This window comes from Condylura cristata, unplaced genomic scaffold, assembly GCF_000260355.1.
Source record: "Condylura cristata isolate star-nosed mole 26May11 unplaced genomic scaffold, ConCri1.0 scaffold00016, whole genome shotgun sequence".
Taxonomy (NCBI): Eukaryota; Metazoa; Chordata; class Mammalia; order Eulipotyphla; family Talpidae; genus Condylura; species Condylura cristata.
The window spans coordinates 8877183-8900662 of NW_004567117.1; the positions used below are offsets into that span (position 1 = coordinate 8877183).

The window sequence follows — 23480 nt, forward strand, 5'->3', positions numbered from 1 at the left end:
CATTTGCTGTATTGCGTTATGGACAATTTAAAAATTAATGTACCAATGATTTTGTCAAAGTACTGACCATGAGAAAGTGTCTTCCTGTACCAGTGAAATCTTAATTTTTATAAAAATTAGATCATCTTATTATTTATAATTTGTTTAGACTACTTTCTTTGACATGAGCATTAAAACAAATCTTATTTTAGATTCCTTATCTGGTCTCTGAATAAGTTGAGTGGCATGGAGTCGAATACCAGCTCTAAAAATATTGTTTCTTTTTTCAAAAATGGTATTTTCATTCACACAGTGTGTATGTTTTTTTAATGTATCTTGTAGAGCATATATTCTGAGATGTTTTTGTATGTTGAAAGTCCCCCCCAAGCCATATTGATAGATGTTGAATTATAAAAGATTTTTACAACCCTGACATTTGAAAGTCACTGACTCAAGCGGATGCGTATATAAAAATACTATTTATAGGGAATTTTAAAAAGTCAAACACAAAGAAACAGAATAGAAAAGTGATTGCCAGGGACCACAGAGGAGTCCAGGCAAAAGGAAGCGAGGTGTAAAAGAGCACAAACACTCAATTACTTACAAGAGTAAGATCTGAAGAGCTGGTGTATGACATGGTGACTACAGGTGATCACACTGTATTGTGTAATTGAAATTTGCTGATAAGTAGAACTTAAATTTGGCACACCAAAAAAGGATAAATCTGTAAAGTGATGTGTGTGTTAATTAACTTGATACTTAATGAAGGGAATTCTTCCATAATGTATATGGATAACAAATCCTCACATTGTATTCTTGAATAGCTTACAGCTATTATTTGCCAGTGATACCTCAATCACATTGCAAATACATATAAAGAAACAAGATAAAATAAAATGGACATATTTAGCTTCCCTTTACCTCCTGTCTGAAAGCCAAAGGAAACGCATCTTCTTACATCATGTGAAGTCTTTGAAAATACCACTTTGGTATGTTCTTATTGTCATGGAATGTCTCTAATGCAGGAATGCTGTTCTTTCTCTTGTACAGAATCCTAATGCTCATCCAAGGCCCACCTCCCAGGATTTGGCCGGGTTCTGGGACATGCTGCAGTTGTCCATAGAAAACATTAGTATGAAATTTGATGAACTTCATCAGTTAAAGGCCAATAATTGGAAACAGATGGATCCTCTTGACAAGAAGGTAGAACAATGTAGATTTTGTATGGTTCATTTAAAAACCTGCACAAACACTGGACAGTCTAAATAGGCTTCTGCATTTAGTCTTGCTGTTTACAATGTGAAATGGAGCTGATATCATATTAATTTCATTGTAATGACAATGTTTACATAGCAGTCATTTGGGATATTATCTGTAATATGTTTCAGACATATTTTTAAAGAAAAAATCTGTCTCTGTGAATTGGAAAATGGGAATGTGGCTTTTTTGTTAATTAAACTTTAAGTTAAACCATTTTAGTTACTGGAAGGAACTGACTCCATTTTGCTTTTTAAACTAAAATAAATGACATCTTCAGTGCACGATTACATAGAGCAAGAGTTCAACTTCCTTACACCCCCAAGATGTGTTTCTGAGAAAAATAGGAAGCCCTGAAAACCAACCGACTTTGATAATCATTTCATAAACATAGTAATAAAGAAACCACTGTTGTTGAAATCTAAAAATATACACCATAAAGTTTCACAGTAATCATAAATGTTGGGAATTTTTTAAGAGTTACTGTTGGTTGATTTGCCTTGGGGAATATTGCTCACTGGGCCCCTAAGCAGCAGCTTAGACCTACAGATTCAAATCCTTTAATTTATAAACTGCAATTTTCACATTTGATTATTTATGATGGTTCCATCAGGCTCACACATATCCCTAGACTGGCCAGTCATTCATACATGCCATTTTGTTAACTGGTTGGTTTCCTGTGTCCTAAGGTCAAATAGTTTCAAGAAATTCAACTTTTAAAAATTAGGTGTGTGTATCCCCATGAAGCATTGGGATTCCTACCCTTTCCAAATAGCTTCACCTATCAGAATGCTGATGGCACCACAATCCGCACAGCTATCCATTGTAGGATTCCCTGGGTCAGTGGGTTCCAGGGAGAAATCCATTCCCAAGTGTGAGGGGCTAGTGGACCATCACTGTCCCTCATGCCAGTTCTAGTGTTTAAGTCGGAAACATCAAATACCACTGATGTGTGTGGCCTCTCACTTGGGAAGTCAGACATTTTCACTCAAACTAGTTTTCCTTAATCAGTGTTTAAAACTGTTCGCTACGTAAGCTTTTAAACCGGTCTTATTTAAGAAAATTCTACAGATGTACACACACACTGGTAATTTAGTTTCTAGCACTGATCCATCTAATTTCTCAGTCATTAATTTTTTAATTAAATTTTCAAGGAAAGGAAAATATCACTAAAATGTTTCCAGTATACATACTTTAAAATATGCTCTGAGTTACCCAACAATGAAGATCTTAAATGTCCAGAAGGAGGGATGCTAAGAAGAACTGATGTATGTAACCTATGACACCCAGTAAGTCATCGGCTAACTTGACTTCTAAATTTGTATACACTTTGTCTCACAAGTTTTCATTATCCCACGAACTGGAAGGGACCAATGAACTAGCACACTTGGTCACATACAGACAAGCTTTGCTTTTCTGACCTTTTTGCCTGGGAGATCCAACCTTACCCAGCCTTCAGGGCCAGTCCAACATAGTAAGTTCAACTAGCCCCTTCATCTCTCCTGCCAGGAAGAGCTGGTAGGATGGAGTGCTGAGTACTTTTTCAAAAATCGCAGATTCCGTATTTTAAGTTTCCCCTTTTAGATTTTATGGGTCTTTCAGGGCTATTTTATTCAAACTGAAAACATTAGATTCATGTGGACGTAATCACAGCTTCACCATACTTACCCTAAAAATCTTTTGTGATTTAGATTCCTTTTTCTTCCACTGCACTTCTTTTCTCCTGCCCAAGTTCGAGTGGCTTTTGTTTGGGCAGTGGCCTTTAAAAAAAAAAAAATCTCACCGTTTTATAGTTTGCTGCTACTCCGTGGGATGTCCTTTTTCAGTCCTGTGTTAAATTTCCGTGCCGCTGTGTGTGTCCTTGTGATTGGAGTTGCCTTCTCCGCCATCAGTCATCCCAAGCCGGTTTAGGACCACGGTCCCAGCAGGAGCTTTTAGGAGCCATCTTGGAACTGATTCCACGGCTGAGGGTAGAACTGTCTGTGTCCTCCCTCTCGGGTGACTCTGGAAAGTACACTGCTGTGTGTTGTGTGTGGTGTGCAGAAGGGTACCGTGGCACTGTGGCATCAACAAAGCTAAAGAACAGTCTTAACAATCTCTTCTTCCTCTTTCGGTTTAGATTTGGGAGAGGGTGGTCTGGGGCGGCCTGGAAAGAGGGCCATGATGTTTCTAAGCCCAGTTGGCACGGCTGTTTACCTTCTTAGAGGGGATGCAGAGTCCTAAGACTCTGCTGTGGCTGTTGCAGTCCTTCCCCATCTCAGGCACCGGCCCGAGTCTGACGCCTCCAAAGAGAAGCATAAATGTGCTGGGAGCAGCAGCCTCTCTGCTGAGGGCATTTAAAATACCCACATTCTTCCCTGGAGCGATCTAGTTCTGCAGTCCAGCCTTACCCTGGGCCTTAAGCTTGCCGGTTTTGATGTTCTGTTTTTCCTGCCTCTTTTGAGTACCCAAGCCAGAATAATGAAGAAATGATAAATGTATTTACAGTTCGCAGATCAGAACTTATCTCCCCCGGGTAAAAGCAAAAGAGAGAGTGTTCTAACTCCTGACCTATCCCAGTTTCCCCCCAAGCTTGTCCTGAGAAGCTGTGTAATGTCCTGAACCTTCTGCTTTGATCAGGAGAGAAGGGCCCCTCCTCCAGTGCCAAAGAAGCCGGCGAAGGGCCCCGCGCCGCTGATCCGGGAGCGCTCGCTGGAGAGCTCGCAGCGCCAGGAGGCCCGCAAGCGCCTGATGGCCGCCAAGCGCGCCGCGTCGGTCCGCCAGAACTCGGCCACCGAGAGCGCCGAGAGCATCGAGATCTACATCCCGGAGGCGCAGACCCGGCTCTGAAGCCCGGGCCGCCGCGCGCACCCCGCCGCGTCGCCGCCAAGTACCTGTCCCCCCCACTCCCACCCCACCCCGCCCCCTCCGCCCTCGAGCCCGTCTGTCTCTGAGCTCAGTGACTCCACTGTCGCGGTGTAGTGTCGATCTTGCAGGAGCCGTCCCCCAGTCACCCCGCGCCCGGACCTGTCGCCCATGTTCTTCACCGAGCTTCGCCACCTGCCACCTGTACCGCTGCGGTCGCCCTGCCTCATCCAGAGAGCCGACCCTTTCTTTTCTCCACAAAAGCAAACCCACCTGTAGAAATGGCCCCTTTAGATCACCCGCCATCCTCAGTTCTCTCGAGCTAGTCTGTTCCTAGAGCTCAGCAATATAAAACCGTAGGGTATTTCAGAAATCCAGTATCATAGGGTGATCCTTTGGGACTTACCGTCTTCCACATGAAAGTCACTAGGGCTCCGATCCTTTAATTCCCCTAAACGGTTATTATTTTTAAAAGCAGATGGAGCACTTTATTTCCAACCTCAGAAATCACCCCATCTCACCGGAATCGATTTGTGACAAACCTCGAGGGGGCAAGGATGGGCTGGGGGTGGGGGACCCGGAGGTGTAGTGGGAAAGGGAGAAAGAAGCAAAATCTGCAGGTGCGGGGGTACCCGCATCACTGACAGCTGCACAAACTGCCTCACTGTTATTTCATGTCACTGCTTCAAATGTTTCAATCAGCAGAAGATTGTAAATTCGATCTTTCAGGGAAATTAATCTATTCTGAAAGGCAATAAAATGAAGAATGGCAAGGCAAGGCGAAGGAAGCACTGATAGTTTAAGATACTACACAAGGGATTTTTTTTCCTCTTATTAAGAACATTTAGATCTGAACTCTTATCAACTTTTATTGTACTATGTATATTATATCGTTGTGGTGGTGGGGTCTTTAAAGGGGAAAGCGCTGGTTCTGTTCATTTGTTAGTGTCCATCCTGGGGGGGCCTACCTAATTACACATATGTAAGTATACATCTGCTTAGGAAGTGTTGTAAATGGCAGCCAGGCTGTTTTCAGAGAAAAGTTTGGATTTTTCTGTCATCCCTTTGAGTGCTACACATCTGTCTATTTTAACCTCGTAGCTCATATTGCAGACATATTTTCTCCTTTAGTCTTCTCTCACTTCTACACAGTCTGATCACACCCCAGCATTAGGATATTTACGTTAAACAGATAAAATAAATTCTCTACCCCAAATAGATGTGCTGCCTCCTTCCAAAGAGCTGCCACTGTCATCTTGAGATCCCAGGTAGTGAGAGAAGAGGTTTGACCTGTAAGGTTCAGCAAAGAGGGGATGGGGGGGGGGGCGGCATGGTTCATAAACACAGGTGGAAACCTAGGATTTTGGCAGAGAATGATCATCCACACTTATAGTCATGATGGATGGACAGTTTGCACTAACGTCTGGCTGAAAATATTTTTAAATGCCCTTACTCATAGTGGTTTAAACATTTAGAACGTGGCAATCTTAAAGTATCTCTGGCACTTGATGTCCAGCTCCTACACTTAAACTTAGAAATTATTGTTGAAAAAGGAAAGACTTAAACACGTACATCAAATATGCTTGCACCAGAGAAGCTTTATAAAAAAAAAAAATTACACATTCATAGCCAGGTGCTAATTTAATTTTATTTATGAAATTTAGAGAGGTGATGGATTCTGGCAGCAACTATTTTCATGGACATATTCTAAAACCACTAGAGAATTTGCTACCTCTCAGAGCCATTGATGCTTTGAGCTATCTTTATAAACAGGGCACAAATGTTTACTGCTGTGGTTTTATAAGAAAAGGGCTACTAACTTATGTCAAAACCAACCAACCAACTTTTAACTAGGATGAGCAAAGCACCTTTAGTGCTTTGTAAAATTGGAGCATATGGAGATTTTGAATTTCAAGTGTTTGCTGGTCTTAAAAAAGAATAGAATATACTTTTTCTTTACTTTGTAGCCGCAGTAGAAAGTCACAATTTTTGCACCTTACAAGTAAGGTCAACGGCTGCCGTTGGTACCAATGGTCACTTTCAAACCTGACAATGAGTCGAACTCACAGATTTACTTGAAGGAAGTGGCATCCACAGGAAAACCCATGTTCTCACTAACAGCTCTGTGCCCTGAGGTAGAGATAGAATTTGGATTAAGAAATAGATTTCTAATATGTTTCAATATTTTCTTTGGAAACTGGTTTAGCCCAGAATATTTTAAAGAGAGACAAGAGAAGGCCTGTTTATCTTATCTAAGTGAATGGTATTTGTATATTCATAAGCTATTTTTGGTAAGAATTTTAAATCTTTTAGCTGAATGCCTATAGGCATCATGACCTTTGCCTTCCTTAAAAACACAACTTAAATTGTACAAACACTTTATAAAAACCTGATTATTGATGTTAAAACATGACCCCACGTAGAGCTGCTTGTTAACCCACTCATCCCCTTAAACCCACATTCATGAGCATAACCTTTGTTACATTGTTCTTTTGATGTAATTTGTAGAAATGTTTTTTTAGTTCATAATGAAAAATGTATGTACCCTGAAAAACTACTTATTTTCTTTAACTTTGGTATAAAGATGTTTAGGGCATTTTCTTGGGGAGGGGGGGTATACAAAAGAAGTTTGTCTCCCACATCAAAAAAAACGTTCAAAGAAATTAAGTATTTATTATATTTTTTGCAGATGTTTCCATACAATTCACATAACCTTTTTGTAAAGAGAGATGAAGAAATGGATTAAAGATTTTTAATATTTGAAATGGTAAATAGAACTAATTTATTTGTAATATATTTCTGTTATTTATAGATGTTTCCTTAATGTTTTACTGTGCATTCCCACTTTCATTTAAGCCTTATCCTGGTGAATTTACCATTTCTTTTTTAAAACATGTCTAGATGCATATTTTAAATAACTGGAATGTAAATCACTAGCATATCTGAATTCCCAATGTAATTTTTAAAAATTATTTTGGTTTGGAAAAAAAAAAGATTAATTTGGAAGTCTTCAGATGGAGGGGTGGGGAACATTTTTATGGCTTTATGAATTGGAATTTCATAGGCTTATTTACCTAGATTGTGTGTGGACAAAAAATAAAAATTGTAAATAGATGAATGTTTCCCATAATGTAAAAAGAAGAAATTAATAAAATAATTAATGCACTGCTTTCAGGTCTGTGTGTTTTCACTAGAGTCTTTCTCCTTCTTCCAAAATATAATTATCTTTAGGGGGGATACTTAAACAAACAGAAGTGTGTCATCCTAACTTTGACTATAACACATATGTTAGTCTCTGTTGATCTTGGATTCTATGTGAGCAATTGAATTACTGCAGAACTAATACTTTTTATTGTGACAATTAGACACATATCAAAGGTTCAGGTCAGGAGCTCTATACTCTACATAAGAATACATTAGCCTCTCAAGCATGTGCATATTTGTATAGGTTTTACTCAGTTGGATTGCACACAATTCTCCACTGTAGGGAAGATCAGAATAATGCTTTGTGGTTTTCATTCCTTCCTCACCATGATGAAAAATTGCTCCTGATGTTTAGTGTCTTGCAGTGTGACACAATTATAAATGACAGAGTTGAGTCTGTCACTTCTACAATGGGTCTCTATCAATCTCCCCACATTAAAAATTGGAATGACAATATTTACTTCTTTCCATTTTGTCTGGTTTCCTTGCTTTAGATATAAAAGTATAGACTTAACAAAAAAGAGGAGGGGTCTAAGTTAGCATGTCTTATGAAATGGAAGTGGACAGAGCTGGAACTACAACCCCAAAACCTCTGTCCATAGTGCTTCCTTCCCTAGCCCTACCAAGTTCTGGGGCAAATCCATCCAACTATGTGCAACAGACTTGTAAAGTGTTAAGCAAGCAAATAAACCACTTTTTCTGATTTTTATACATAATCAAGATCTCTACCGCTCACTAGGAAAACACAATGTACTTTTTGAAACTGCTTCAAAAGAGGAATGATGAAGTAGCTGAATTCCTGTGAGGTTGCAAAGATCTCATTACTGTGGTTTATGCACTGATTGACTGAGTCTGAACCATGATAATCACAGTTCTTGCCTTTTAACAAATTAGTTCTTATATTTTATTAGGGCTGCTCAAAACATTTGGCCAGTCCCCAAGCAAAATGAGTTTGGTTTTACATCCATAAATCTTTTTTTTTTTAATGGAGTAACATTTTTTTTTTTAAGATTTATTTATTTATACATACAGAACTGAGAGGTACAGGCCAGAGGTGCAGGGGTGAGCGGATTCACCAGAGACAGAGTGGGGAGCAAAGCAGGCAGATTAACTGAAATATACTGCTGAGGCGGGCAGCTGGTGGGTCAGGAGAGGTCTCCTGTACCACATGGGTCACCTCCCTGGCCAGGGATTGAACTCATGCTGAAGTGGCTATGGTAGCTTCATAGAGCTGTGCTTTAACCTGTTGCACTACCAGGGAGAGCCTCCTTTTTTTTTTTTTTTTTTTTTGGCAAGTAGAAATCTTAATTTCAGTGAAGAAATTTCCAATATTATAGTCTACCCGCTACCACAAAATAAACGTTATTCCCATTTTTATTTTATTTCCATTTATTAAAGACTGAACAAAATTATTTGCTCTGAACATGACTTACCAATCTTTGTAAATATAAATTTATGTTGGCATAATAAATGATATAAAACATTATAGTGTCTTGAATGTGCTCTTTCTCAAAGGCCACTGATATAAAGAAGTGTTGAAATTCAGCTCGTTCACTCAATAGGTTGCTTGACTTTCAGCAGCTAAACCAAAATCCAATCAAATACTTCGGTGAACAGAAACCAGTGAGCGGTCTCTAGGTCCTAACTCACTTACTAATGAGAGTTTATAATATAGGCCTTATAGTCCTCTATAAATTATTTTGTCTCTCTGCTGAAGCTGAGAGGAAATGGTGTGCTACTTCCTGGCCTGTACCCTTTCCTCTTAGCTTCCTGCTGAGCTTCCTGCTGGCCCACAGGATTCATCGAGAAATGACCAGAATGTGAAATCTCAGTGTAATTACTAACTCTTGAGTCATCATTTAGCCAATTAAGAGATAATTTTGATGTGTTACCTATGTAAATTCATTCAAACCTGAATTTATAGAAAATGTCTGAAAGCAAGTATGCATTTTAATAAACATCAGAAGTCAAGCTTGCCATATAGTTGATTGAAATATTGACATTCATTGCATCAAATATTTTCGCTAGTACAATGAAGTTTGCCATTCTTCCTCTTCATACTTCTAGCTGGCTTTCTGGGAGTAGATGCTAATTTAGTCCTTCCAGATTACTTGATAGATAAATCAATGGCACTAGGGAGATTCTATTGTAAACTTAATACAGAGATTCTTCTATTGGAAAAAAAAAGCATCCCTTTGGCTTTGGAAAGGGGTGTGGGGCAGGGGAAGTAGGTACCTTCTCAATTTTCTACTCCCTTTTATAGGGGAAAATGCACTTCTTTTATTGACTCGGTAGAAGGTTATAAACAATGATTATAGGTTTTGTACACATAATCATCAGTTGATGAACATTTCCTTCATTCTAAGGCTTTCAAGTTCAATGATGGTCTGTAGTTTCAATTATGAAAAGACAAGAAGCATCAAAGGAGTCAGATAATACTACAAATGTATTGAAGAAATATCTATCTGTTCAAGTTAAAATATAAATACTCAACTAACCAAAAAGGGGAGGATTCATTTTTTTTAAAGATTTTATTTATTTTTGTGTAGAAAAACTGGGGTATAGGCCAGAGGGCAGGATGTGAGAGGATTCACCAGAGACAGAGTGGGGAACAGAACTAGCAGATTTACTGAAATACACAGCTAAGGGGAGATAGGAGAGGTCTGCTGGGCCATATGAGTGATCTTCGTGGCCAGGATTGAACTCAGCCAGTAGAGATGGGAGAGATTGAATCCTTAGGCCACCAGGGAGGCCCAGTTAGGGTCCATTTTAAAAGGTTTTAAAGGAATTTCCTACTTGCTATAGGAAATGTTTATTTCTGTAAGTGATTTTTCCTTAAATACCAGCTTTTATCACATTGTTTCTTTTCTTGAATATGACCCAATATGTGCTGCAAACCATACAATGCATACACCTCTGGCCTGTACCCCACTTCTTGTCTGCATAAATAAATAAATCTTTGGAAAAAAAAAAAAAGAAAATACAAGGTCTTGACTCCCTGAGAAACTTAGGATCCCATCCTCATTCTTACAGAAGGGTCATTGATAATCCTCCTGAGAAGGAAATAGTTTACCCTTCAACCCCTTTGTCAGTAGACTGAGGATAGTACATCCACGGAGAGCTTCCCCACTCTCCAGCATGCTCAGGGAAGGAAAGCTCTCTGCCTTCACTAACCTCCCAGGTGGAAGTTGTCCTTTTCGCTGCAGCCTGGTTCCTGCCAGAATAGTTCCTGGGAGGTCTTGGTGAACTCAGCTTCCAAGTTGAGCTTGGCAAACAAAAGAACAATTTAAGGGTTCCTGAATTGTTTTTTATATTAGTCAAGTAAGTTGATGAATCTGGAATGATTGAAGGTGGCTCCTTTCCAAGGATCTGGTGAGACACCAAAACTTTGACCAATAGTTTGGAAAATTGGAACACTGGAGAGATGTTGGCACAGGGAAATGGGAATTTCCAAACTGAATGCCAGTGAGTGTTACGTACTTTGTAAATAGGGGCAGAGGGAAGAGTAATTGTACAGTAATTCTGGGTAATTTTGGAGACAAAGAAAGAAAGCAAAATACCCTATGAACACAGACCTAAGATATTTCAGTCTTAGGATCTGTCAGTGGCTGAATTCATGTAATTGTTCTCAAGATCACATCATTTTAAGTAGATTATGATGAGGTCAAGAAATAAGTATTTTTCTACCAAAGGGAACATTTTAGACCTGTGTTAAATTATTCCAGTGAGGGGCCCTCCCTGGTAGCACAATGCATTAAGCACAGCATTATGAAGCCATCTGCAGCCACTACAGCCTGAGTTCAATCCCCAGCCAAAGAGGTGACCCACATGGTGTGACAGACCTCTCTGTCTCGCCTGCTGCTCCCCTCAGCAGTGTGTTTCAGTAGATCTGCCTGTTCTGTTTTCCACTCTGGTGAATCCTCTCACCCCCAGACCTCTGACCTCTACCCCAGTTCTTATATGCATAAATAAATAAATCCTTAAAAAAAAAAAAAAAATATATATATATATATATTCTAGTGAGGGGACTTGGGTTAAACAATACTAAGGAAATGCTGGGTCTCCTTGGTGGTGCAAGGGTTAAAGTGCAATTCAAGCCACTGACAGATCCTATTTCTATGGCAATACAAAGCCAGCCTTAGCTGCTTCAGCACAAGCCTTGTATTGAGAAACTTAGTATCCCATCCTGAGAGAAGTCATTCTCACAGAGCTATCACATGATGATTTTCATGAAAAAGGGTACGTTTAGTGATAACAGATACAAAAAAACTAATATCTTTCTACTTCTCTTTCACTTCATGTTTTTTTTTTTTAGATATATTTATTTATGCATATAAGAACTTAGGTACAGGCCAGAGGTCCAGGGTGGGAGGCAGGTGTGAGGATTCACCAGTGATGAAGTAGGGAGCAGAACAGGCAGATCCACTGAAATACACTGCTAAGAGGAGCAGCTGGCGGGACAGGAGGTCTGCTGTGCTATGTGGGTCACCTCCCTGGTGGGGGGATTGAACTGGTGTTTCAGTGGCTGCCTCTAGCTTGATAGCATTGTCTTTAACCCCTTTGCACTAAGGAGGCCCCACTCCATGATTTTGTTTGGGTCAGGTGCAAGCAATGTTTTCCCAGCAGGTTTTCTGTCAGAGACTCCAGATTCACACACAGAGAGCATTCAGCTGGGAGAAGACAGAGGTAAAGGAGAAAGTCCCCACCCACTCTGCAAAAACACCATCCTTTAGATGGTTATAGTCACAGTTAGTTTTGGGTAGAAAAGGCATAACCAAATACTTGTAAGATGTTTGCAAATATTCCCAGCATTTCACATAGAAACTTGTCTTATCCTCTTAGCAGTCTCAGAATCTCAAATTTGTGACATGAGCATAGCAGAAATTGCACAGTGGGAAAGAACTGGGTGGCCTGTGCTTGAATCCCAGGTCTACCACTCAATAGCTGTGTCTTTTCGAGACAAGTTATTTAAATGCTCTGTGCCTCCGTTTCCCAATCTATAAAACTAGGATGAAATGGTAACTAACTTGTAGAATTGTCGTGAGGATTAAATAAATTAACATGTGTAAAGGTCTTAATACAGTGACTGGGACTGGCACCTTCAATATAGCTATTATGATTATGACACATTTACATTTACTGAGAAAGCGCCCTGAGCCCTGACCTGTTTTATATACATCTGTAACTTAATCCTCATAGTAGCCCATAATCACTACAAGTGAGTTACAGAGAAATTGGGGGTAGGGGTGTCATTGATAAATGACAGAACCAATATTTGAATGAAACCTAATATTAATAAATACCAATTTATTAGTAATCATGCAATTAATTAATTATTGTTTGTCAATAACTTTTATTATTTAATTATTTATTGATATGTATTATCTCCATAATAAACTTAATATTATGTGTTAGACAAATCAATTTATCTGTCACAATTTTCAAGTGAAAAAAATACACATATGATAATTTCAAACAGAACAAAAAAGTAGAAAACAAGTCTACTTTTTACTCCAGTTTTGTTCTGATAGTAAACATCTTTGAACAGTTTATTGTGTATCCTATCAAAACTTATCAATATATAATTCCCTACAAAGTAGAAGCATCCTATACACATTCTTTTATTGTTTCCTGATTTTATGTAGTACAGTATTATTACAGTTTTGCACATGATGACACACCTATTCATTTTTTAAAATTTATTTTATTTATTAATGCATATGATAACTGGGTATAGGCCAAAGGTGCAAGGGGTGAGAGAATTCGTCAGAGGCAGAATAAGGAGTAGAAAAGGCAGATCCACTGAAACACACTGCTGAGGAGAGTAGCAGGCAGGGCAGGAGAGGACTGCTGTGCCATGTAGGTCAGCTCCCTGGCTGAGGATCAAGCCCATGCCACAGTGGCTAGTGATAGCTTGTAAGCACTGAGACTTAACCCCTGAGAACACTTAAGTATTCTTTCTAATAGTTCCATGGCATCCCATTTTATGAATGAACCATAATACATATTTAGTCCCCCTATTGATGGACATTTAGGCTGTTTCCAGTGCTTGCCATGACAAAGAAATGAACAATCAACATCATTTGTACAGTGTAATCTTTAGTACATGTGGAAGTATGTCTATGGGTTGTATTACTAGAAACATAGACATATACTTGTGGTTTTAAATATTTCCAATTTACTTTCCATTGACTTACATGTATGTACCTTTTGGAACAATGAAATAAAACATTCATAAAGTACCTCCAGATATTCACAACAAAACTGTTATAACGCTAAGGCAAAAAGACCCTGAAGGAGGGCCTCCCTGGTGATGCAAGGCTTAAATCTCAGCATCATCAACCTATGGGCAGCAGTGCTGCGTGAGTTCGATCCCCGGCCAGGGAGGTGACTCGCATAGCACAGCAGACCTCTCCTATCTTGCCCGCTGCTCCTCTCAGCAGTGTATTTCAGTAGATCCTCCTGTTCTGCTCCCCACTCTGTTTCTGGTGAATCCTCTCACCGCTCCTGCACTTCTGGCCTACATCCTAGTTCTTATGTACATAAATAAACTAAAAAAAATATTTTCCCTGAGGAAAAGCTGACCACCACAGCATACAATAGGAACATGGATCTGATGGAACTAGTGAGGAAAAACATTAAGTGAACTTTGTTTAGAGTGATGATGAGACAGTGAAACCCAGAAGAGAGATGGGTGGCTGCTATGCGGGGCCCTTGCAGCTGTTGGCTTCAGATCTGTCAAGTCTCCTAAGACCCAGAAATGGATAAAGGGGTGCATGAGTAGGCATTCAGAGGGTACAATGTTAAAGGACTGCAGAGGTGGGGGACAGAGTAAAAACTACTGGCTTGAGCCTGAGGCTCTTTTTTTTTTTTTAAGCTTTTCTCTTTTTTAAATTAATTAATTGATTGATTTTTAAAATTTTTTTTACATCATTCTTCATTTTGTGAATTTTTCCATCTCAGTTATAATCTCCATGAGCTTCCTACCACCAGTTCACCCATGTGCCATCACCACAGTCCAGTGCACTCTTCCCACCCCAGTTCTGATCCCATTCTCTCTTCCACCCCCATAAAATGGGTCTGAGGCTCTTAACACAGAATAGCTAAAGCCGGTATCAGAACACAGCCACTGGATTTTTCTTAGAAGAGGCTACTAATTGAAGCCCAAGCTGAGCCATCCAAAACACCTGCCACTCCCACAAACAAACTAGAACTTGAGCACATACCAACAGGGGTACACACCCAAGGGCAAAACTCTGGGGGGAGAAAAAGGAAACTCCCAACCTGTGAGCCCACATCAACGGCAGCAGCACCCAGCACTTAATCTAGCACTTGAAAATAGCCTAGAGTGAAAGTGACCACAAGATGGTCAGAAACGCTGAGACGGAGGAGCTGGTACTGGTGCAAGAAAGATCACTACCGCCAAACAACTCTCTCTCGTACCTCAAACACAACAGGAAGTTCAAGTTTGTCAGTATCTGAGGATAATATTGATGCTCACTGTCCCCATCTTCCTTTATACTTCCCTACCCTTCACCAGAACAATCCTCTGGTTACTCCAATGGTGCATAGACAACAGATAAAGATATAGCCCTACTGGGGGACCCCCGTGCCACGGGGCTTGAAGTCTCATACTGTCAAGCTATCACCAGCCACTACGGCATGAGTTCAATCCCCAGCCAGGGAGGTGACCCACATGGCACAGCAGACCTCTCCTGCCTCTCCCAGCGCTCCCTTCAGCAGTGTATTTTAGTAGATCTCCCTGTTCTGACCCTCACTCTGTCTGGTGAAGCCTCTCACCGCCCCCTTTCCCCCCACACCTCTGGCCTATACCCCAGTTCTTATATGCATAAATTTTAAAATCTTTAAAAAAATTTTGTCTTCTTTTGGAGACACCAAAAATGTGAAAAACCCTTTTTATGCTCAAAGTACTCCCAAAATATTTTTGCATATGTTGCAGACTTAACTTGTGAATACCACTGTCTTGCTAATCAGAACAGTGACAAGTGACCACAGAGAAGAGGGAGCCAGGACTATGTCTTTGAGAACAGCCCTCTTTCCTTTAACTGGCTCCAGTGAGTGATTTTTGCTTCTTGGCAAACAAATGGTCACAGAATAGACAGTTCTGATATCCTTGTTGAGTCCAACATCCTTTGGTGTTCAATCCAAAAATGTGTCCTTCCTCTGGGAAGTAAGCAATATTTCAATGGGTTCTTTTCTTTTTTTTCTTTTCCTTTTCTTTTCAACTAGACCTCGTGACAAATTAGAAGAGTTTTCCTGTTCAAGGGGGCCCATATCAGAGCACTTGACTTTGAAGACCTCTTTGTGAGCATAACTCTTCACTTCCTAAACACATCCCTTGCTTATGCTAATGCCTGCAGCCCTTTGCAGGCCCATTTTGTTGTTCTCCTGAACTGCTGGAAAGACGCTGCTGCTGTCCGGGGCTGCCATTTCCTGACCAGGATGTTAACTGCAACCCAACTTTGGGCAGCATTTAGGCAAACGGCCTTTCAACACCACCCTGGTAGATGAGTCTTCCTCAGTCTGCGGAAGCACACAGAGGCCATCATACAATAGCTACGGATCTAAGGTCTGGTTAATATTTTAACTCCTAACTTAGAAAGATTATGTTTTGAGGTTGACCTTAAACAACGATTTATTTATTAAAACTAAAGCATGGGGCCCTCCCTGGTGGCGGAGCGGGTTAAAGCACAGCACTAAGAAGCTAAAGCCACTTCCACATGAGTTCAATCCCCGCCTGCCCCCTAGGCCATGCACAAGGTGGGCAGACCTCTCCTGACCCGCCCGCTGCTCCCCTCAGCAGTGTACTTCATCAATCTGCCTGTTCTGCTCCCCACTCTGTCTCTGGTGAATCCTCTCACCACCCATGCACCTCTGGCCTGTACCCCAGTTTTGTATGCACAAATAAATAAATCTTTAAAAAAAAAAAAAAGATGAAAGTGAAAGTTTATAAACAAGCCAAGCAAGTCTACCTTTTACAAGATCCATACAGTGACTCATTGGAAAGGGGTAGACAGAGATTTATGGAAGGCAGGATTTGACTGGGCTTCTACTAACCAGAAAATAGTGGGTCTAAACTTCAGAAACTAAGAAACACTCAGCTACCCACACTCAGCAGATCCTAACTCAGTAGGTCTGCTCTGAGTGCCAAACTGCCTTTCTAAAAAAAAATTCACCCCAAGAATCTAATTCCAGAATCCACTGGCTACACTTTGAGACACTGCTGTCTAGCAGAGGTTTTCAATCCAGGAAGATTTAAGAACTCTACATATCAGATCAATTACATCAGAATGACAGATGCATAGATAGTATTTTATAACCTTTATGTCAATAAGCAAAAAAGAACTAATGTACTGTATACAAGACATGTGTGTGTGTGTGCGTGTATTGTAAATCATTAGTAGGAATACGTACTAGTGGAACATAAACATAAGTAATTTCTCCATTTGTTGCTGAGGGGAGTTGCCTGGAGCATAAATAAGTATATCAGAGTGCAAGGTTTCCTGTGGGTGAAACATCTTCATACTTTAAAGAGACCGACTCTTTAGTAGTCCTGAGAACTAGAACACAGAAGATAGAGCATTCAGTTTATTTTTCTTTCTTTCTTTTTTTTTTAAATTTACTTAAAAAAAGATTTATTTATTTATGCATACAAGAACTGGCGTGCTGGTCTGAGGTGTGTGTGGTAGTGGGGAGTGGGGGGAGGATTCACCAGAAACAGAGTAACAGTTTCTTTTCTTAAATATATTTTTCAATAAAAGATGATTCTTTTCTCCTTTCTTGTAGGTACAGCAGTTCTCTCCACCCTATCTATGCAGATTGTTCTACAGATTATAATTTGCAAATCTAACTGGCCTCCATTCATATTTTTGTACAAGCCCTACTCCTCCCTGCTTTTAAAATAGCTTTCATGCCTGTTGACAAGTTTCTTTATGTACATGCCAATTTATAAAATATCAGAAATTATGAAGATTTCTCATGGCCCTGGAAATTAAGTTTTTTTCAGCTATCAATGCTGTTCTTCTCTTTCATCCTCAACTCCTTACCTGCCAAACTCCAAAGTAACTACCCAAGATTTTTAATAATTCGCTAGAGGTTTAAAATCTGTGTTCTCCACCCTCCCTGGTGGTGCAACAGATTAGAATGCAGCACTGCAAACTAGCTGCGGCCACTTCAGTGGGATTTCGATCCCCACCCCGAAGGTGACCCACATGGTGCAGCAGACCTCTCCTATCTCCCTGCTGCTCCCCTCAGCAGTGTACTTCATCAATCTGCCAGTCCTGCTCCCCACTCTGTCTCTGGTGAAGCCTCTCATTGCCCATGCACCTCTGGCCTGTACCCCAGTTCTGTATGCATAAATAAATAACTCTTTAAAAAAAAATCTGTGGCCTCTTTTTTTTTTTTTATAGATTTATTTATTGGGCCCTCCCTGGTGGTGCAAGAGGTTAAATGCAGCACTATGCAACTCTCTACAGCTACTGCAGTTTGAGTTGCATCCCCAGCCAGGGAGGTGACCCACAAGGCACAGCAGACCTCTCCTGTCTCACTAACTACTCCCCTCAGCAGTGTATTTCATCAGTCTGACTGTTCTGCTCCCCACTCTGTCTCTGGTGAACCCTCTCATCTCCTACACCTCTAGCCTGTACCCTAGTTCCTGTATGCATAAATGAAGCGATTTGTTTATATAAATATATATGTTTATCAACTTACTATATAAATCAGGCAGACTGGCTGAAATACACGGCTGAGGGGAGCAGCAGGAAGGACAGGTCTGCCACACCATGTTGGTCACCTCCCTGGCCAGGGACTGATCTCATGCTGCAGTGGCTGTGGAGAGCTTCATACCTTCACACCACCAGGGAGGGCCCTCTGTGATCTCTTTAACCTTTAGCTTCCTGCATACAGACAATGCTTGTATACTGAAACATGTTGAATTAGCCTAAAATTAAATTCTTTCTTTCATTTACACACATATGCACACAATCCAAAAGTTTTCATAAATTCAGGATGGGGGGTTAAGGAGACAGAATGAGTATCAAAACATACATGTATGCTAAAATGGCTGCTCAGATCCTGAAGGATTCTCCCTCCAAAGATCAGGCATCCCCTTCCACAGAAACCTGCAGAACAGCTTCACTGCACCCAACTTCACTTACTTCGGGCTAGTGCCTCTTCCTTTCTGCTTCCTTCACTCATGCTAAACACTTGTCCCTTTATTCCACGCAGAACAATTTTGCTCTGCTCTGAAATTCTCGCCCTCTAACCCGTACATTTTGTAAGGGATCAATCCCGAAAGACATTTCCCAAGATTAATACGCGTGTTAATGTAGGATTAAAAAGTAAAAGAAATTAACTCATTACACATTACAGTTTTGTATATGGAGAGAGGGAAAGCGTCTATGTAGTAAGAAGACAAAGATCTAATATTGGAACACTGTTGGATCACACTCTACATGGAGTTATCACTTGGGACAGGCAGCTTTTTGTAATGTGACAGATCCCAGTTTAAATTCCTGGTCTTGGAATCAAGACTAGCTATGTGCTCGGGCATCTCACTTTCTGAGCTTAGGTCGCTATATAAAGTACCATAGACTGGTGATGGCATAAAGTACAAACATTTGCTTCTCACACTTTTAGAGACTGGGAGGTCTGCGATCAAGGTGCCAGGTGGGGGGCCTCCCTGGTGGAGCAGGGACTAAAGACAAGCTATGGCCAGCCACTGCAGCATGAGGTCAATCTCCAGCCTGCCAGGGAGCTGCCCCACATGGTGCAGCAGACCCTCCTGTCTCACCCACTGCGCCCCTCGACAGTGTATTTCAGTTGATTTGGCTATTCTGCTCCCCAATTTCCCTGGTGAATCCTCTCACTTCCTGCACCTCTGGGCTATACCCAGCTCTTGTATGCATAAATAAGTAAATCTTAAAAAAAGTGTTAGGGGACACAGCAGGGTAAGTACCATTAAGGGCCCTCTGGGAGGTCATTCAGCAATAGAAACAAAAGTATTTGTCACAAAAGAACCAACACTACATGATTCCACTTACTCAAATGACTGAAAGTGATCAAATTCATAAACACAGAAAATGGAATGGTAGTTGCCAAAAGAGCAGGGGGTTTTAGAGAAATGGGAAGTTACTATTTAATAGGTACAGAAAATCAGTTTTACAAAATGAAGTGCTCTGGAGATGAATGGAGCTGATTGTTGCACAAATATGTACTTTATGCCACTGAACTGTACACTTAAAAATGGCTAACATGGTAAAATTTATGTTGTCTATATTTTACCACAATTTTAATTATAAGATAAATTTTATGTAGAAACTAAGGTACTGGGCCCTCCCTGGTGGCACAACAGGTCAAAATACAGCACTATGAAGCTACCGCAGCATCCCAGGCCAGGGAACTGACCCACAGCGTGCAGCCGACTTCTCCTGTCTCACCCACTGCTCCCCTTAGCAGTGTACTTCATCAATTTGCCTGTTCTGTTCTGTTCCCCACTCTATGTCTGGTGAATCCTCTCATTCCACCCCATCTTGTACCTCTGACCTGTACCCCAGTTCTGTATGTATAAATAAAATCTTAAAAAACAAAAAACAAAAAACTAAGGTAACAATTTCTCTGTGTTAAATGTTAGCTGTATCTTTAACACTGTGTCTTTACCCTTGGGTCACCAGGGAGGCCCCTGCAAATGGATAGTCTCAAGAATGATTCTATATGGATGAAAAATTTAGGTAGATATCGGGGCCTCCCTGGGGGCATGAGGGGTTAAGTTACAGCACTATGAGCTATCTGTAGCTACTGCAGCATCAATTCGGTCTCTGGCCAGAGAGTGACCCACTTGGCACAGACCTCTCCTGTCTTGCCTGCTGCACCCTCAGCAGTGTATTTCAGCAGATCCACCTGTTCTGCTCCTGACTCTGCCTCTGTTGAATCCTCTCACAACCACCCACCACACATCTGGCCTATATCCCAACTCTTGTATGCGTCAATAAATAGAACTTTAAAAGTAAGTTCGGTAGATATTTCTATCCTCTGTCTGGAAAGCTGAAGTACATGCTATAGACAGATTTGCCTTAGATATATGTGAAAATCTGTTACGATGCAGCCAGTTAAAATTAAGAGGAACAGCAACTAGACCTGGTTGAAGCAATAAAAGTTCAATCGACTCCTGTAAGTGCCACGTTTTGCCAGAGGCTTATGACACAAGCAGCAAGCACTTGCTCTTCCCTCTTCCAAGCATCATCTTGTTCAGCAGGACACTGAAGTTGCTGATCTCACATCCACCCACGGTGTCCAAAGGAAGACTGGCTTTACTCCAGCATTCTGGGTATGAATTTCACCTGACGGGACAGGTGGAGAACTGAGCTGGAACAAGTCACCTCAGCCAGAACGAGTCACCTCAGCCAGGGTAGTGGAATGTACCAGTTGACTTAGCCTCAGTCCTGTAAGTGCTGGGTACTAACACCTCTCCCTAAGTCATCCAGTTCTCTAAATGGAAAACAAATATTTTTGGACAGTAGAAAGAGCAAATGGCAATGGGAAGAAACCAGTGGTGGTCTACCACAGCAGAGCTTCCCATCTATGCCTGTGGACCCATGGAGCAACAGGGTCAAGAAATGCTGAGGGCTCAGCCACCAAGGTAAGCACAGCCAGAGTCCCCAGACAGGTTCACCAGGCTTAAACTGCTACATACTTTTGTGTAGAAGAACTAGGGTGTAGGCCAGAGGTGCAGGGCTGAGAGGATTCACCAGAGACAGAGTGGGGAGCAGAACGGGCAGATTGACCATAACACACTGCTGAGGGGAGCAGTGGGAGAGACAGGAGAGGTCTGCTGCTCCACGTGGGTCAGCTCCTTGGCCAGGGGTCGAACTCGTGCTATAGTGGCTGCCTATAGCTTTGTAGTGCTGAGACTTAACCCCTTGTGCCACCAGGGAGGCCAGTGGGAAAATGGCAGATGTCCTGATGCACGTGAGCAGAGGAAATCTGCAGTGTGTGTGTCTGCAGCTCTTCTGTAAGGAGGTAGCAATGCCTTGTTCTCATGTGTGAGGGGTGTGGTCCTCATGTCCAGGAGCTCAGGATGCCAGTGGGCCCACCACAGTGGGAAATCAGCAAGACCAAAGTAAGCGGCAGGTAAGACTCTATGTCAATAATGGAGTACTCAGAGTTGCTGTCAAGCCCACGAGGCCACGCCTTCCTATTGTGCGCACCCCACAAAAATAGCATTCTAAGAAACATGAATGAACAAGGAACTCTACTGTTATCTTTCTTGTTCTTCTTACTTTTTTGGACTAGCCAATCACTTCTGCTGAAATGATGACGTTAAAAGGGAGAGAAAGGGAGACCTTTCTCCTTTCAGGGCTTCTTTAATCACTAAGCCCACAGTAGAAAGTGTGGTTAAGATGTGAACATATTATGAAGTTTAAAAAATAAACAACATTTTGATTACATTTACGTTTCCACTGTTCTAGTAAAAGCAATATATACATGCGTGTGCAAGCTATGAACAAAAGTGATAGATAATTTGGTTGATTCTCCATGAGGGACAGGTTCCCCTATTTCCATTTTAGCTGGAATTGCATAGGTAAAAGTCAATAGTAAAGATTCATGCTAGTCATTTTAAATTGTCATTTTTATTAATGTCAAACAATATAACATATATAGTAAAAACTCCTTAAGTGGAAGAAGAGAAAAATTTTCCACTTCGCTCTTCCTTTTCCTATTTTTTGAAGTGCCCTCCATGTGTGTCTGTTTTATACTCAGTCCTGCAGATTATGGAATTAGTCCTAGTTTTGGATTATGGGTCACTGCCAGCATAAAGGGCCTAAATGAAGGACCTATTTCATAGTTTTTTTTTAATGCTGTATGACTACCAGCCTGGTACACCACCTGCCACAACCTAGCTTGGCTCCTCCACTTAATTTATTTTTTAAAAGATTTATTTATTTATGCATACAGAACTGGGGTACAGGCCAGAGGTGCAGGGGTGGTGAGAGGATTCACCAGAGACAAAGTGGGAGCAGAACAGGCAGATCAACAAAGCACACTGCTGTGGAGAGCAGCGGGCAGGTCAGGAGAGGTCTGCCGCACCATGTGGGTCACTTCCCTGCCTGGGGATCAAACTCATGCTGAAGCAGCTGCAGCTAGCTTCATAGTGCTGCTGGGCTTTAACCTGTTGCGCCCCTCCACGCCAGGGAGGACCCTGGCCCCTCCACTTTAACCAGAGTCCTGACGCCAAGTTTCTTTGGGCATGAATGTCACCTGCTTTGTATAGCTGCAGCCCTCTTTCAAGTAAGCCTTAACACTCTTCTTCAAATGTCCTTAACTTTAAAGCACACAGTTGCCCAGCTACTCTAAACTATCAACTCAGTGCATCCTGACCTCAGAGGCTACATATTTTTATTCCTATTCCTTTCCTCTCTGGTTTCTAAATGACCCTCTTGACTTTTCACTAAGCTCACAACGGCAGTCATTTTCCTAAGTAGCTCCTAATCAAGCACAGGTTTTTGCAAGGTTCTGTCTGCCCTCCCTTCTGTCACCAGGAATGAACATCACATTGTTCTTGGCAGGACCTAAAAAGGATGAAAAGGCCTCCCTCTTAGGGAACCACCCCATTCTCTCTACACGCTACCAGCTGCCTCCTCTTCACAATTTCCTACTTATACCTGAAGCAAAACACTTGGATTCTGAAATTTAACATTTTAACATAGACTATATTCTCTTTCCAGGTGCAGGAGTTAGCTCTAAAGTTTACAAATTATCCTTTTGATAATTTTCTCCACAGAGAACCTATATTTAGTGTTTTATTTGTATTCTGTCATATAGCAAAACTTTTACTTTTGATAATCAGCATTTTATGGAACTTTTACTGGTTTCAAGTAGCCTACACTGTTACCAGATCTATATTTATTATTAGTTATGGCCTTAAGAATTTGGAGCTCTGAGGGCCTCCCTAGCGCACAGGGGTTAAAGTCTCAGCTATTAAGCTATCTGTAGACACTGCAGCATGAGTTTGATCCCCAGCAGGGAGCTGACCCACATGGTGCAGCAGACCTCTCCAGTTTCGCTGGCTGCTTCCTTTAATAGTGTATTTCAGTCCGATCTGCCTGTTTTGCTTCTAATTCTATCTCTGGTGAATCTTCTCACCCCCTACCTCTGGCCTGCATTCCAGTTCTTGTATG

At 41.2% G+C, this 23480-nt stretch overlaps 1 protein-coding gene across 5 annotated transcripts in view; it reads left to right on the top strand.

Annotated features, from left to right (window-relative positions):
• Positions 1 to 4065, top strand: part of DLGAP1 (discs, large (Drosophila) homolog-associated protein 1) — a 504048-nt gene extending 499983 nt beyond the window's left edge. For 4 of the 5 annotated variants that reach the window (XM_004683753.2, XM_004683755.2, XM_004683757.2 and 1 more), the window contains 2 exons: positions 1030 to 1182; positions 3856 to 4065. In XM_004683753.2, coding sequence (XP_004683810.1) covers positions 1030 to 1182; positions 3856 to 4065 — 363 coding nt within the window. Of the gene's footprint in view, positions 1 to 1029; positions 1531 to 3855 lie in introns of those variants that run through there. The other variant, XM_012725915.1, reaches the window with a different exon arrangement.
• The last annotated feature ends 19415 nt before the right edge of the window (positions 4066 to 23480 follow it).